At 44.9% G+C, this 14,854-nt stretch overlaps 1 protein-coding gene across 1 annotated transcript in view; it reads left to right on the top strand.

Moving 5' to 3' along the window:
• Insc (INSC spindle orientation adaptor protein) overlaps positions 1-14,854 on the top strand; it is a 107,168-nt gene that overhangs the window by 81,563 nt on the left and 10,751 nt on the right. Inside the window, exons 7-8 of the mRNA XM_036175839.1 lie at positions 6,198-6,369; positions 10,276-10,454. Coding sequence (XP_036031732.1) covers positions 6,198-6,369; positions 10,276-10,454 — 351 coding nt within the window. The remainder of the gene's footprint in view (positions 1-6,197; positions 6,370-10,275; positions 10,455-14,854) is intronic.

A 14,854-nucleotide genomic window follows, 5' to 3' on the forward strand; every position in this document is an offset into this window, starting at 1 on the left:
GCTGATGACTAGTTAGGCACTGGTCACACACAATGCAGGCACTCAGTGACTGACCATCATTAGACATCAGGTGTAGTGCCAGGCATGGCCAGACTCCTTGCTGATGGATTCTGATTATGCATCTTAGTGTTTCCAGTCAGTCATGGATGATACCCAGTTAAAAAGTCTTGGTTCTGGATTGTGTGATCAGATGCCCACACAAGAGGGTGGATCCCCTGCCAAGTGCTATGGTTTGTATCCTAAATGCCTCCCTGACAGTCATGCTAGAAGCCTGGTTGCAAGCCTGTGGTACTAATGGGAGGTGGTAGAACCAATGGACAGTAAGGATTAATGGAAGGAAGCTAGGACATTGACAGTGTCCTTGAAGAAGACATTGGAGCCCTGGCTTCTCCTTTGTCTTTACCAGCTAGCTGCCATGAGGTGAACAGGCCTCCTTTGTGACATGCTCCACCATGATGTACTGTGCTGTCAGGAGCCTGAAACAAAAGAGGCCAAGCAATTAATGGCCATGAGACTACTGAAACCAGGAGCCCGGATAACCCTATCCTTCTTGTGAGGTGATTTTTCTCAAGTATTTTGTCACAGTGAAGGAAACCTGACTGACACATTACCCAGAGGGCTGAGATTCTCACTTTTGGAGGAGACTACAGAAAGGGGCCTTGGAGGGAAGCCCCATTATAAGGCTTTGAGGCACACAGAATTGAGGGACTCCAGGCACCAGGAGATAACTGCAAGCCACAGGTGGGGATTGGATGGAATGATGGCACCACCATGTGGCAGGCACTGCTCATGCAGTCTCTCATTGAATAATTTAAATAGTCCTTTAAAGTTGGTATTTCAAATACCCATTTTGTAAGAAAAATGAAAGTCACAGATACTGGCATTATTCACCTAAATTTTAGGATACAGTCTCAAAGAGGTAACAAAAAATTGTTTAGGTAGTTAAGAGACAGCCAGGATTCAGACAAATAGGTCTGGCCCCAGTACCTGCACATTCTGAATTTATATAAATGGTAAAAAGCTCATAACCCAGATGCTTGTGGCCCTTGGTGATGAGTTGTGGTGAGTTGGGATGGATTGGAGCTTTGGAGATGGTGGTGTGTATGGAGAAGAATTTGTGTGGCAGCCTACTAGTGATGGGTTGAGGAAAATCACCAGTCTCAGAACCAAGAGCCAAGGAAATCTGGCCCCTACAAAAAGCCACCAAATATAAAAACAAGCAAGAAATATGAACAGGGTCCCCTGTAGCAGGAATCTTAAAAGGTCTTATTAATAAAATCAAACCTGAGGCCAGTTATTGGGGTGAATGCTGAAAGATCAGAGAAGCAGAACAAGCCACAGCTTCCTCACCTTGCCCGTTCCTCAGATGATCCTGTGCTGTTCAGGCTGGAAGCTTCTGTGTCCTCATCCAAATGGATCTCAGCTGAACTGTGCTGTTCAAAGCCTAAAAGCTTAACCAGCCAAATGCTTCTAGTTTCTGGTCCTCACGCCTCATATACCTTTCTGCTTTCTATCATCACTCCCTGGGATTAAAGGTGTGAGTCACCATGCTTGGCTGTATTCTTGAACAGATGGATTTCTGCTTCTGGAATGCTAGGATTAAAGGCGTGTGCTGCCACTGCCTATCCTCATATTTAATATTGTGGCTGTTCTGTCTCTGACCCCAGATAAGTTTATTAGGGTGCACAATATTTCAGGGAACACAATACCACCACAGTCCCCTAACTTACCAAACGAAAAAGTCCAAGTAAACCACACCAAAGCAAACCAAAATTGTGTAAATGGCTCAATCTCATTAGTATTTATACACACAAGTTAAAATACAGTTTTATGCCTCATCTTTATTAGCTACTTTTCTGTTGCTGTGATAAAACACCATGACTAAAGAAACTTAACGAAAAAATTATTTTGGTTTACAGTTCGATAGGGAGAGTCCATAGTGGTGGGCAAGTTACCGCAGCAGGTGGCCAGTACATGAAGCTGAGGGATCACATTTTATCTACACACAGGAAGCAAGGAGAGGAGGAAGTGGGGTGAGACTACAGACCCTCAAAGCCTTCTCCCAGGGATGTAATTTCTCCATCAAGGCCACATCTCCTGAAAGTTCCATACCCACCCTAAACAGCATCACAAACTGAGACATTGCTCATCCAACCATCAAATTACTAAAATCATAAACATAATATGCAAACCAGAGAAGAATCTTCCTATAGTGTTGGTAAGTTTTTACTTGCTACAACTGTAGCTGAAATTTTCCTGTGTCCTGCCCGATCCACAGTCTCTCAGACCCAAGTAAACACAGAGAAGCTTATATTAATTAAAACTGTTTGGCCATTGGCTCAGGCTTTCCACTGACTAGGTCTTACACTTAAACTCAGCCCACTTATGTTAATCTATATGTCTCCACGTGTTCTGTGGCTTTACCTGTGTGCCATTACATGCTGCTCTCTGGATGGCAGACTGGCATCTCCTGACTCAGCCTTCCTCATCCCAGAATTCTCCTTGTCTGCTTATCCCACCTATAATTCCTGCCTGGCTACTGGTTAATCAGCGTTTTATTAAACCAGTGTACAAAAGCATTATTCCACAGCATACAACAATATGGTAAAGCAAATTGGCAGTATCAGTAAAGATGTTCAAATGCTGTGCCCTAAAAATCCCTACATCAAGCCTCCCAGGGAAACTGGCACATACTCAGAGGACATTTAGAAGAATCTTTGCGTCAGCACTTGTCCAGTACAGCAAACCTCAAAAGACACTCAAGTGACTATCGTTAGGAGAATGTGTGTATGAATTTCCATAGATTTGCACAGTAAAATAACATATAGCCATGAAAACATATGGGTCACAGACACACATGGTGACAGGAAAGAGTTTTATAAACCCAGGGATGTCTGAGGGAGAAAGAAAATCCCTTTATAGACTATAGCACCATTTACATCAGTTATAAAAATCACAAAGCTAAGTTTATTAGACAGGGAGCTAATAAAAACAAGGACATCAACAACACAGAACCCAGGGTGAGGTCTTTTCAGTGGTACCTGATTACAGAGATGAGATGAAGAAGAAGCCTTAGCTTAATGCCATTTCTAAGATTTTGAATTTCTGAATACTCAGCATACATAGATCTTCCCATGGTTTTCCATTTAATTATTGGAATCCTTTATAAATCATGTTATCCCTTATGCATTTATATATTCAATATATTCAAATGTAAACAAATAAGCATATATTCTATATTCTCTTACATAGATGATATATTTTATGAGTATATATGAATATATGTGCTATATATGTTCATAATAATTTCTATCATGTGATCCATGTTGAAGGGATGATGCATTTCATAATTCAGAGGCAATCTGAAACACAGTCAACCTATCAGAAAAAAGCAAGGCAATGAGCAATTTGTCCTTTGAATATCCAGGATCCCACAGGTCCTCTGGAAAACCCAGGAACATGAACGGCATCAGATTCACATCACCTGGGGTCAAGGATCTGTGGAATTGATGTTGAATTGGCTTCTGTTCCAATGCTGTCCTTTTTGAGTCTTTGCTCACAGCCTCCTCCTATTTACAATGTCATCATGCTACTTGCATAAATCTACAATGTACCCTCAAGTTTTAGGTCAAATAGTTTCTGCTATTTGTTCCCCATCTTCCACAAACCCCACTCATTCCAGACATCAAGGAACTCAAAGTGAACTAGCTGTGGTCCTCATGTTTTCAGAACAGGGGTCCAGGTAGACACAGGATCAGATAACCACTTCATTGTGTGTTGCTAATAGTGGAGTAGCATGAAAGTTCGCTGTGGACCTGTTACCAAGCTGACTCCTGGCCTAACTGTGAATATGGTAGGATAGCTCTGAGAGGGGCACAGGGATTCTCTTTTAAATAACCCACATTTGGGGGCTGGAGAGATGGCTCAGAGGTTAAGAGCACTGACTGCTCTTCCAAAGGTCCTGAGTTCAATTCCCAGCAACCACATGGTGGCTCACAACCATCTGTAATGAGATCTGGTGCCCTCTTCTGGCCTGCAGTCATACATGCTGTATACATAATAAATAAATGAATCTTAAAAAAAAAAAGAAAGAAAGAAAGAAAAGAAAAGTAACCCACAGTTAATTAGATGCAACCACAATCCCACTTGGAGAAACAATATTCTGTAGTGTTAAAATATGAAGATAGCGGAAGTATCTTCTTGAGCATGGGAGCCCAGAGTGAGCCATCTTTCTAAGCTGGACTGTGGGTATGTTAAGTCAAAGGTGGCTTCCAGAAGTAGAGCGTCTTCTGGGAAATCACTCTGCATGATGGTTATCTGTGGCAAGAGTCACTTCTTCTGCTACAGGGGCACCCTCTCCTGGGCCAGCATTTCTGTAGCACAAGGCCTGGCCCTTGATTTGCACTTACACAGGCCACAGACTGACTGACTTCTGGCCTGCAGAAAGGGGCTCATATTTGAGCCTCGGGTCTCACTGGATCCTGGGACCACCAGCTCGGATTGTGCTGAGCATCAGGCAGTATACTTGTTTGAGTCTGGCTGGTGTTCCAAGTGAGTCAGAGACCAGCGTAGCAGTGGCAGCTACAGTCAAGACACATTCGAGGGCACTGGATCGATGGAGATCTTTTCCCATTAGGGACCTCATACTTCTTAGCAACACTCTTGACTGATGCTGGAAGGAGGAAAAGGGATGTGAGCCAGTCAATTGAGAGGCTTCTTCCTGTTTCCAGGCCTGCAGCTGTCCTGTGGGCTCAAATGAGGTCTCTCTCCAAGGGCCTGTTAATAAAATACCTGGCTTGAGTCCAGTCCCACCAGGGGCAGGCTGACTGCTGTTTGTTCCTTTTATTAAGCACAGCCAGGTGGGTTTTACTGTGGACTATTCCCTAGGCTCTTGCTTCCACATTTGTCTCCTTTGAGTCTGAAATTGCCAATGGCCTTCACAGCTAATGGACCTTTCGGGTCCCAAGAGCCATTTAAGAGAGGTGCAGGACTGCGGGTGGTAGTGGTAATTAATCAAATGAAAGGCAAGCTCTGGGAGCCCACTAGAGCTAGTAGCAAGAAGTAGGGATGCAGACACCAGTCAAGGCTTCCCTCTGTTCCTGCCTTGCCCCTGCCCTACCTCCAGCACTGGTTCTCAGCAGCTTAGCATCCTAGATCCTGGAGGAGCTGCAGGAACACTGATGGTCTATCTGTGGCAAGATCCTGCTCCTTCCCCTAAAGCCCTTGTGCTGACTCCTGATGGAGGGCGAGGTTTTATGCTCAGGTGTGACTTCTCAGGGTGAAGTTTAATGTCCCTTTCAAATGCAGGTGCTAAAGAGCAGAGTATTCAGCTTAAGTCCCAAACCCATGAGTTTGAAGTTAAGGATCCAGGGTAGGTGCACAATCTCTTCTAAGTTTTTCTTTCTGTCACAGTGGGATGCTTGATGCAGTGATACAGTGCCATACACATTCTACTAAGTGTGGGACTTGGCACAGGCACTCTAAAAGTGTCTCCTACTACTGTTCCAAGAGCGGGTCTGGCTGGGGTAGGGCTGGGAAACAAGTCTTTTTCTGGCATGTATGTCCCACAAGACCTTAACTTCTCGGATTGGGCAGAGAAAGCAAGGCTTCCATGGAGCCAAGCTTCTATGGGGAACAAGAGTGGAAAGGAAAGCACTGAGCTCAGCCTGCTGTAAAAGGCAAAGATGGGAGGAGGGAGCCCACACTTCCTGAACTTGTCTTCTCTATAAGGCATTACCTGTTTTAGCATCTCCTGGCTTCCTGATACCCTGCTTCATGTGAGAAGGAACAGTGTCTGGGACATAAAGTCACACAGCCTGAAAGATGGAGCCTGGCTTGGAGCTCAGGGTCAGAAGATCACTAAGTAACTCTTGTTTCTACTGCATTTTTCAGTGATACATGGCCAAGGTCAGTCCCTAGATACTTGGCTTACTGTCTGCTATCTAGAAAGTCCATGGGAGGTCACTTATCTTTCCTGGGCTCAAAGCAGAGGCATTTAATAAATATCCAACTTTGGGGTCATTTGGGAAGGGGTTCATCCTCAGGTATCCTCTGGCTCCACAAGGAGTGTGAGCTGATCTCAAAAGTGAAGGTTGGTTTTGTAGGATGAGAGGAGCTGGTTCTGCTGCATGACTGCCCTAAGCAGTGGCACGGTCCCTTTCAAGGTACACCAAGAAGTCTTTTCTCTCCATCTGCAGGTGGATGGTATCCTGTGCTTGGCCGACATCTTGACTGATGACAGCCACTCAGAGGCTACTCGAGCTGAGGCTGCAGCTGTGGTGGCCCAAGTTACCTCCCCACATCTGTCCTTCACCCAGCACCTCACTAGCTTCCTGGAAAACATGGAGGAGATTGTGACAGCCCTCATCAGTAAGTTCTCCTGGGTTGGGTGGAACCCTTATGTGAGAGGGCCTCAGCACAACTGCCTTCTGGAAGGATCACGAAGGCCCTCCAACATACTTCTCACTAAACTCACAGTTGGCAAAGACAGTCACACTAGTTGAAAGGTCACTATTAATGGATCGGAGGCACCCTTGAGGAGCTGTGTAGTCAAGAGTCTCCTATTGAAATGCACGCAGCTCCTTTAGCATCAACTTAAGAGGAGTTAGGGATCATGTGACTTTTCAGAGGGAGTCCAGAGCATGGGAGCCTAGAACAAATATGGACTCAGACTTTGGCTTCAATAGGTTTTGTTCCTCAAATTTCAGTCATCGCACCCAATGACTGAAGCAGTACTGATTAGCAGAAATGACTTCCCAGAGAGAGCTAGCTTGCTACAACCTGCTGTAGGAAATCCCACCATTTGGTCTTGTATCACGTGGCCATGAACATATTGGCTCTTCTTGGTCCCTCCCATTCAGACCTATGCATGCTTGGCAGGAGAGAGATTCCACTAACTAGAATACTCTTTCTCTAGCCTTTCCTTTGCAGAACTGCAGTAACTAGGACTAATCAGGGTAACAGTGTCCAGGAAACTTGTCTGGAGAGGTCTGTATTTCCACCTCCATTCATACCTTTGTAACTCACTATCTTCATAGCCGTCCTTTCTGTTCAAAATGAAATGAAAATTAATTAGGACTGCTCTTAGAGTTGCCACACCAGGTCAGGGAAATCTGCAGCTGCCTGGATTTAGAGACAGTGTAGGGCATGGATAGGAGTTGGAACAGCTGAGCTTGGGTTCTGGTTTTTCACTTATCCATCAACAAACAGCTACTGGCCAGCAACCCAGCATAGAATTGTGTGCAATTGGGCCACTCACTTACCAGGACATCTTGTAAGTCTCACTTGACAATTTTCTTCCTATGTACAATGAGGGACTGCAACCCACTTCTCTAAAGAAGCCTTATAGTTCTAGGCTTTTACTGCCAGAAAGAACTTTGTATATAGGAGACATCAGTTACATGGACTTTATGGTCAACCCTGGTCAGATCTCTTATGCGCCAGGTTTGGAAGGTTGAGTATGCTGGCAGATATTTACATTGATCCAAAGTCAAGAAAGCATGGAATGAATAGAAAACCCTGGCTAGAGGGAGCTCAGGAGACCACAAAGCCCAGGATTTACTCTATTTGAAAGGTGTAGGTTCAGAAAGGGTGAGAACTTTTGTTCAGGCTCAAGAATAGTATTAGGATCCACCATGCCAGGGGTCTCATGCTCAGACTCCCACCAGGGCCTGGCAGGAAAGAAAGGACTTGAAGGGAGCTATATGGAAGAAGAAAACAAGAGGCTTAAGGACCTTCTTAAGTTGAGGAGCACATGCACAGACTGAATGTGGACAGGCTTAGGTGAACTGCAGTTGATTATTGCCCTGTGGGGAAGGCTGACACATTTTAAGATAAGAACTAAATGCCAAACTGTGTAGCTCTCCCAAATAATAAACAAGCCAAAGTGTGTATATCCAAACAACCCTTCACATTTGTTACCTGCTCATTCCTGTTTCTTTGTCCAGACTACATTTATCCCTGGAGAAGGAGAGCCCTTTGTATGTAACCCATCCCCATGAAGATGCACTGTCCAGCCACTCTCAGAGTCAGCAGATGGGATATATCTTCTGGGCAGGATGCCAGAGCTCTGTTCTTTGGTGGGAAATAGCCCTCCAATTTCTTGCTGTTCCCTGGAAACATTTAAAAATGAGTCACTGGAATCCTCAATTTAATCTCCCTAACACATCCCAGGTGACTCAGATTGTAGTTCCAATAAATGTGCAGCAAAATTAAAAGGCACTTAGATGGCTGTGCTAATAATCAATGTGTCAGCATCACCGGCAAGTGCAGGAGGATGAGGGGCAATGTTTATACCTAGGGATGAATCTGACAGTGGAGTGGCCCCGTACCAAAGCCTGGATATAGAGAGATGAGCTTGGAAGGAGTCAGTTGCCCCCAGTGATTTTCCTCAGTCAGGGGATGAGGGGAGCATTGGCTGTGAGGAGCATTTAATTATTTGGCTAATCTGTGGTCCCAGCCCTGGGTGATGAGATCTAGATATTTGCTGGTCTCATCTGGGCTAGACTACAGGGAACAGAACAACTCAGAGGTAATAGACATTACCTCTCTGATAGAACTGGAACCTAAGTCTAGTTTAGAAAGAATGGGGATTTTGGAATCAGGTTGGCCTAGATTTGTTCTTTACTAGCTGTAAGATCTCAGTAAATCATAGCCTCAGGTATTTAATTTATAAAGTCACAACAAAATTAGATTACTGTAAAGATCAAATGACTGAGTGATGTGGAAATTTAAAGCAGCTCCTGCCCCAGAGTAAATGCTCATGAAATTGTACCTGTGGCTGCTCCCATGGGACTTAGCTTCCATACATGAACATATCCTTTTCTCCCTTGAGAATGGGTCCAAATGCAGTGGCATAGCACAAGGAAGACCTTAGGTGTTTGGCTGATATCCCCGTTCATCCCACTTTAGGGGGACCAAAGCTCCCTCTGTGAAGATGCCAGCTGCAGTGCCAGACCTCTGAAGAATCAACCAGCATGGGGCCTATCTCATCTTTGTCTCTGAACTTTCTTCCTCTTCTGGGGATATTTTCTGGAGTGTGGCCTTCCTTTCTCTGTCTCTGTAGAAGTGTTACATATGGGACAGGACTTGACCTGTCACATTCTGACTGATAACCCAAGTTAGAGCTGAGACTTGGAAGCGTGGGTCATTGGGACAAGCAGCACCATGGACAGAGCCTCCTGTGACTCTTGAGGTCATCTGTTTTAAGTTCTGTGATGGCCAAGGGAACTGTGTTAGGTAATGGAGGGATAGGCATTGTCCTTCTAAAAGGCCTTGGTACGACTACAAATGGCAGGTGGGGACATTTGGTTGGTGCTGGATCATAACCACTAGACTGAAGAGAGAGCCATGGTACCCAGGAGCTTGTGTAGTCCTTCTGCAGCCACATGACCTTTGCCATCTGAGGCCAAAAGGAGATTCAGAAGGGTGGCTGGAAGGCAGAGTCTCCGTTTTAACTTCAGTCTCTTCCTTCAGGCAAATTTAACATCCTAATGTACATCATTGGAGAGATGGGAATGCCCTCCTGCCTCATGGCCTCTGCACACGCTACTCCTCTCATCTAAAACACATCCTTCCTCCAGATATTTTCACAACTGGCTCCTTTCCTCTTCAGATTTATAGTCACATTCTTAGAGACATTGTCCTTCTGTGACCCAATGGATCCCCGTTTATTCTCTGCCTTAGCACTTAACTGTTTTCTTTCTCATATTTATCAGAATTGGCAATTATTTACATCAACTCTTTTTTTGTTTATTTGTTTGTTTTTGTTTTTGTTTTTGTTTTTCGAGACAGGGTTTCTCTGTGTAGCTTTGCGCCTTTCCTGGAACTCACTTGGTAGCCCAGGCTGGTCTTGAACTCACAGAGATCTGCCTGCCTCTGCCTCCGGAGTGCTGGGATTAAAGGTGTGCGCCACCACGGCCTGGCTTACATCAACTCTTAAAGGTTCACTTTCTATTATCTGCTAGCAGAGAATACATATCATAAAGGCAAGGGTATGACCTTTTTGGTCCGTCTTACCATCCCAAGAATCTAAGCACCTAGGGTTCACTCAATAAAATACTTACAGGTGAGCAGGAATCACATACAACAGTTCCAATCCCAGTTCTGCTATCTATGCAGATGGCATAATTCTCTCTTAGTAACTAATTTGTTCATCTCCAAAAAGAGTATCAAGACTCCCACCCAATAGTGTCCCAGAGCTATTGTGGGGATCAAGGGAGATCAGTCTTGTGCAAACCCTTGGCCTTGAACTGTTTCTTCCTTTTCACTCTCCAGAACTGTGCCAAGAGGCCTCATCTGGGGAAGTCTTCTTGTTGGCCTCTGCGGCCCTTGCCAACATCACCTTCTTTGACAAAATGGCCTGTGAGATGCTTCTACAGTTGAATGCCATCCGTGTCCTCCTGGAAGCCTGCAGTGATAAGCAGAGAGTGGACACACCTTATACTCGGGACCAGGTGAGAAGCCTAGGGAGGCCCAGACTTCTATAGTTTACCTCTTGGAGCAGGACAAGCACACAAATAGTCAGGGTGGGAACAGGAAGAGATCACATTCACATAGGCCTAGTATTTGCCTGATTGATTGGCTTCTGATACTCAGTGCCTATTATAGTTCTAGGTGTTAATTATGGGCACAGGGCTGGAGGGTCTACCCCATGTTGGTCTTTATTGTGTGTCTCCTTCTTTAGCTAGGTGCCTCCTCTTGAACCTCTCTCCCACATGATTTAGGGCACCTTCACCTTCAAGTGCCCTACCCTAGGCTTACCCTGGTCATGTCAGATGAGATCAAGTTAGGACACAATAAGAACAAGGCCTTTGGAGACAGGTGATGATGTACATTCAGCAGATCTTCGCTGTAAATAATCATGTTACTTTGGGCAATTCATTCTTTCTTCATTTATAAAATGTATATATGTAATTACAGAGTTGATGAAGGAATCAGATGAACTAGTGAATGTAGACTCTTAGTGTAGACTCTGGCACAAAGATGCTGTAGAGTGAGTGGATGCCCCATTGGAGCTAACACTTGTACACAGCACTGAGTGAGAATCTGCCGACTGCAGCCTCCTTGTGTGTAGAATGTGATGTTTCTTCCAGTGTGAATGACCCATGACTCTGCAGAGTCCCTTACCTGACTATGAGGAATGGCAGCTTCCCACCCTTCATGAAGTCTCACCGAGGGTACTTCATAGGAGTGAGAATATTGTTAAATAGGAGGCAAGGGGACACTCTCCCTGCATCTGTGTTCAGGAGGTGTGTCCCCCTGCCTGAGCCAGGCACATCTCCCGCTGTCCTCAGGATGGCTTCACCTTCTGCCCTGGCTCTGAGCAGCCACTTAGCTAGAGAGAGCATACCCATTAAAGAAACAAATGGCTCTTTGCTATGGCAGAGGGAGGAGTAAGGTGATCAGAGGGCTCTCTGTAATGAAGACAAAGAAGATGAATTGGGCTCTGAAGTGTTCACCGCCCCCTGAAATACTTAAGAAATTAAATGCCCCATGAGGCTTCCGGTAATGAGCATGCCAGTGACGCCAATGCTGTGCAAAGCTTCCTGGTCTTGGCTATGTATGTACTTAGTGAACCTCTGTTTGGACAGTGAGAACTCCTCCATCATCTAGGCAAGCCAACTCCACTTAATTTGTCAAACTAAAGCCTCACTGGAACATAGCCATGGATCTGGGGTTTTCCATCTACTTCTGCTAATCTAGAAGAAGATAGCACAGGTTACATCTGGATATGGGGCATCAAGAAGATTGTCCTAGGCTGGGGCTGTAGTGCAGTTGGTGGAATGTTTAAAGCCTTGAGTTTGACTCCCACAACTGGGCTCAGTGGTGCATGCCTTTAATTTCAGCCCTTGGGAAGTAGAGGTAGGAGGATCAGAAGTTCATAGTCATCCTCAGCTACTTAGAGGGTTTCAAGGCAACCTAAGACAATATCTTAAAAAGAATAAAAGATAAAAAAAATTTAAAAAGTAAAAGAAGACCCTGTTCAACTAGCAGTTTTCATGGTCCCGTGATTTCACACCCATGGGGTATTATACAGAGGCTGTACTGTGCAGGAATCTAACCATAGACACAACAGGGCAGGGAAGGACAGCCCCTAAGGCCTTGCACAAGCAGCGTCTATCACAAGTGGAGGGCATTTACAACAGAAATGTGACGAACCTGTCTGTGAATTGCTTTCACAGAGGTAGTATGCTGCCTACATTTCCGTAGACATTCATAGTCTGTATCATTTGTAGTCTGTTAGAGTGACCACACTTTGTATCATTTCTGTGACTTCAGTATCTATGCTACTTATCAGAAGTCCACTGATCAGAAATGCAAAATACTAAGAGTTGTGATAGTGACTTGTGTCTGAAAAGCCCTCTGTAGTTTCTAAGTCACTGCCATGTGTGTAAATAAGAGTAGAAACAAATACAAGTTTGGAGCTTAGGCACACTTCAGCTCAGATCCTGTCTCTGTTGTGTCCTAGCCCAGTGACCTTGGGCCAGTCTCTTAATTTCTCTAAGCCACAATTTTCTCATCTGTGTAATGGAGATAATAACACTTCTTCTCTCCTCTGGCCCTTATATAATTAAATGGGATGGTGTCTATAAAGCATTTAGAACCGACCAAAGTGGGTACTCAGTAGTGAATGGGGTAGATTGAGATGGTCTAGATGGAGATGTCTAATTTAGGGCAGGAATGGGGAGCTAGGAAGTACAGTTAATGCAGTGGGGAATGTTGTATTGTGTGAAGTAATGGGTGGCATGTAGGGCTTCAGGTTGTGTGTGGGCACACACTGTGTGTGTGTGTGTGTGTGTGTGTGTGTGTGTGTGTGTGTGTGTGTAAGGTTGAAAAGTACTATAATCTGGATGGAGCTGGGGAAATGGTTCACTTGGTAAAATGCTTGCTGCCCAAGTATGAGAACCTGATTCAAATCTGTAGAACCCACATAAAAACTGAGCAAAGATGCATACACCTGCAGTTTTGGTGCTGAAAGGAGGAGACAAGTGGGTCCATGGAGCTTGCTGGCAAGTCATTCTAGCTGAGTTGGCAAGCCCTAGGTTCAGGGCAGACCACTCAATATACACAGGTGGAGAATGATTGATCTCTGGCTTCTACATGCATGCATACATACATGAGCACACACATCATAGGGGGAGAGACAGAGAGAGAGAGAGAGAGAGAGAGAGAGAGAGAGAGAGAGAGAGAGAGAGAGAGAGAGAGAGAGAGAGAGAGAGAGAGAGAGAGAGAGAGAAGAAAAAAGAGGAGTATGGAGATTCCAGAGCCATGCTTGACATTGTTGGCTAGCTTCTGATTAAAGAGTAATGTTAATTACAGTTTTATGAGCATTGGCTTCTTCCTTTTTTTTTTTTTTTTTTTTTGAATCCCTGGGCAACATAGAAGTACCCATGATTCACTGTTAGATGTATACCAGGTATTCTGTATCATAAGGTCTATCAGGCCAGACCACCTGTCTCTGTTGAGTGTTCTGGACATACTCCTCTTGTCTTCCATGCACTGTAATCTTCAGGGTCATCCTACAGCACAGCAGGTGAGGAGAGATGCTAGTGGAGTCAAGGTGTGGTCAGAGTGACTACTAAGAGTGCTAGGGATATGACACAGCCTGGGCCATGACGTCATGTCTGCATGCAAGCAAGGATTTCTGGACCACCTGCTCTAGGGGAGCCCAAGATGATCATTTTCCCTGTGTGTGCTGCTATGAGAAGACTAGACAACCCACTTCCCACCAATCAGAAAAACTTATTTTTGAACTAGTGACATGGGACCCCCTGCTGGGCTGGGTTAATTTTCTATCTACTTCAGTTTTCCTAAGGTCTTTGTATGCCAACTGAAAGATGATTTCAGAATGCCACAGAAGGCATTGGTTGTTTTCTAGCTAGGAAGGGTTCTGCCTTAGTTTTCTGTTGCTGTGGTAAAACATGATGACTGAGGCAATCTGTAAAAGAGTTTCTTCAGGGCTTATAGTTTCAGAGGGTCAGAGTCCATGACCATCCCAGCAGGGAATGTGGCAGCAGGCAGACAGGCAGGCCTGGTGCTGGAGCAGTAGCTGAGAGTTGTGTGCAATTGTGGAGTCTCTCCTTTAGCCTGGGGCTTTCTCAACTTGTCATTTGAATGCTGGAGCCCCGACTCTTGCAGCACTAAACCATCTCTCGAGCACAGATGAGAGAGAAAGTCCATGCCACACAGATTACAGTTCATCTGGTTCTCCCCAGAAATCCCCAGCATTAATATGTGTGTGTGTGTGTGTGTGTGTGTGTGTGTGTGTGTGTGTGTGCGTGCATGCACCTTAATCAAATATGATCTGTTTAGAACTTCAGACCTCCAGCATTGCAAGATAATAAAATTGTTTTAAGTTACTAAGTTTACAGTAATCTGTTAATAGCAGCAGTAGGAAATATATACCCTTTTATTAACAAAGGCACAGAAGGTTGGGTACCATTGCTAGAGTCATGTGGATAACAAGAGATGGAGCCAGGATCCATCTACCTCTCATCTAGGGTATTTCTTGAGGCCAATGTCCTCCATGCTCACCAGGGAACTACAGAGGGATCATGAAGAACAGGCCTTAATTTTGCATCAGTTGAATAAGTCTGGGCCAGGAGAAACTGTGGACCTGGCTTCTGCATTCTGTATCCTGACAGCATTGCTAGCTTGCTTCCAGCCAGCTGTCCTTAAAACGGCAGTTGTGGGGCTAACTGCTAGGTGAAAACACTGGATTCTGTCACGGTGGTACATACAAGTGTGTTTCAAAAGGGAGACTCCAAGCAGGGTATAATTGGCATTTATTCAAATTGTGCTTAATTGATTACTTCATCTGCACCTCAGAAAACCACATGGGGTACAGGCTCTG

This window comes from Onychomys torridus, chromosome 1 (genome assembly GCF_903995425.1).
Source record: "Onychomys torridus chromosome 1, mOncTor1.1, whole genome shotgun sequence".
Lineage (NCBI taxonomy): Eukaryota > Metazoa > Chordata > Mammalia > Rodentia > Cricetidae > Onychomys > Onychomys torridus.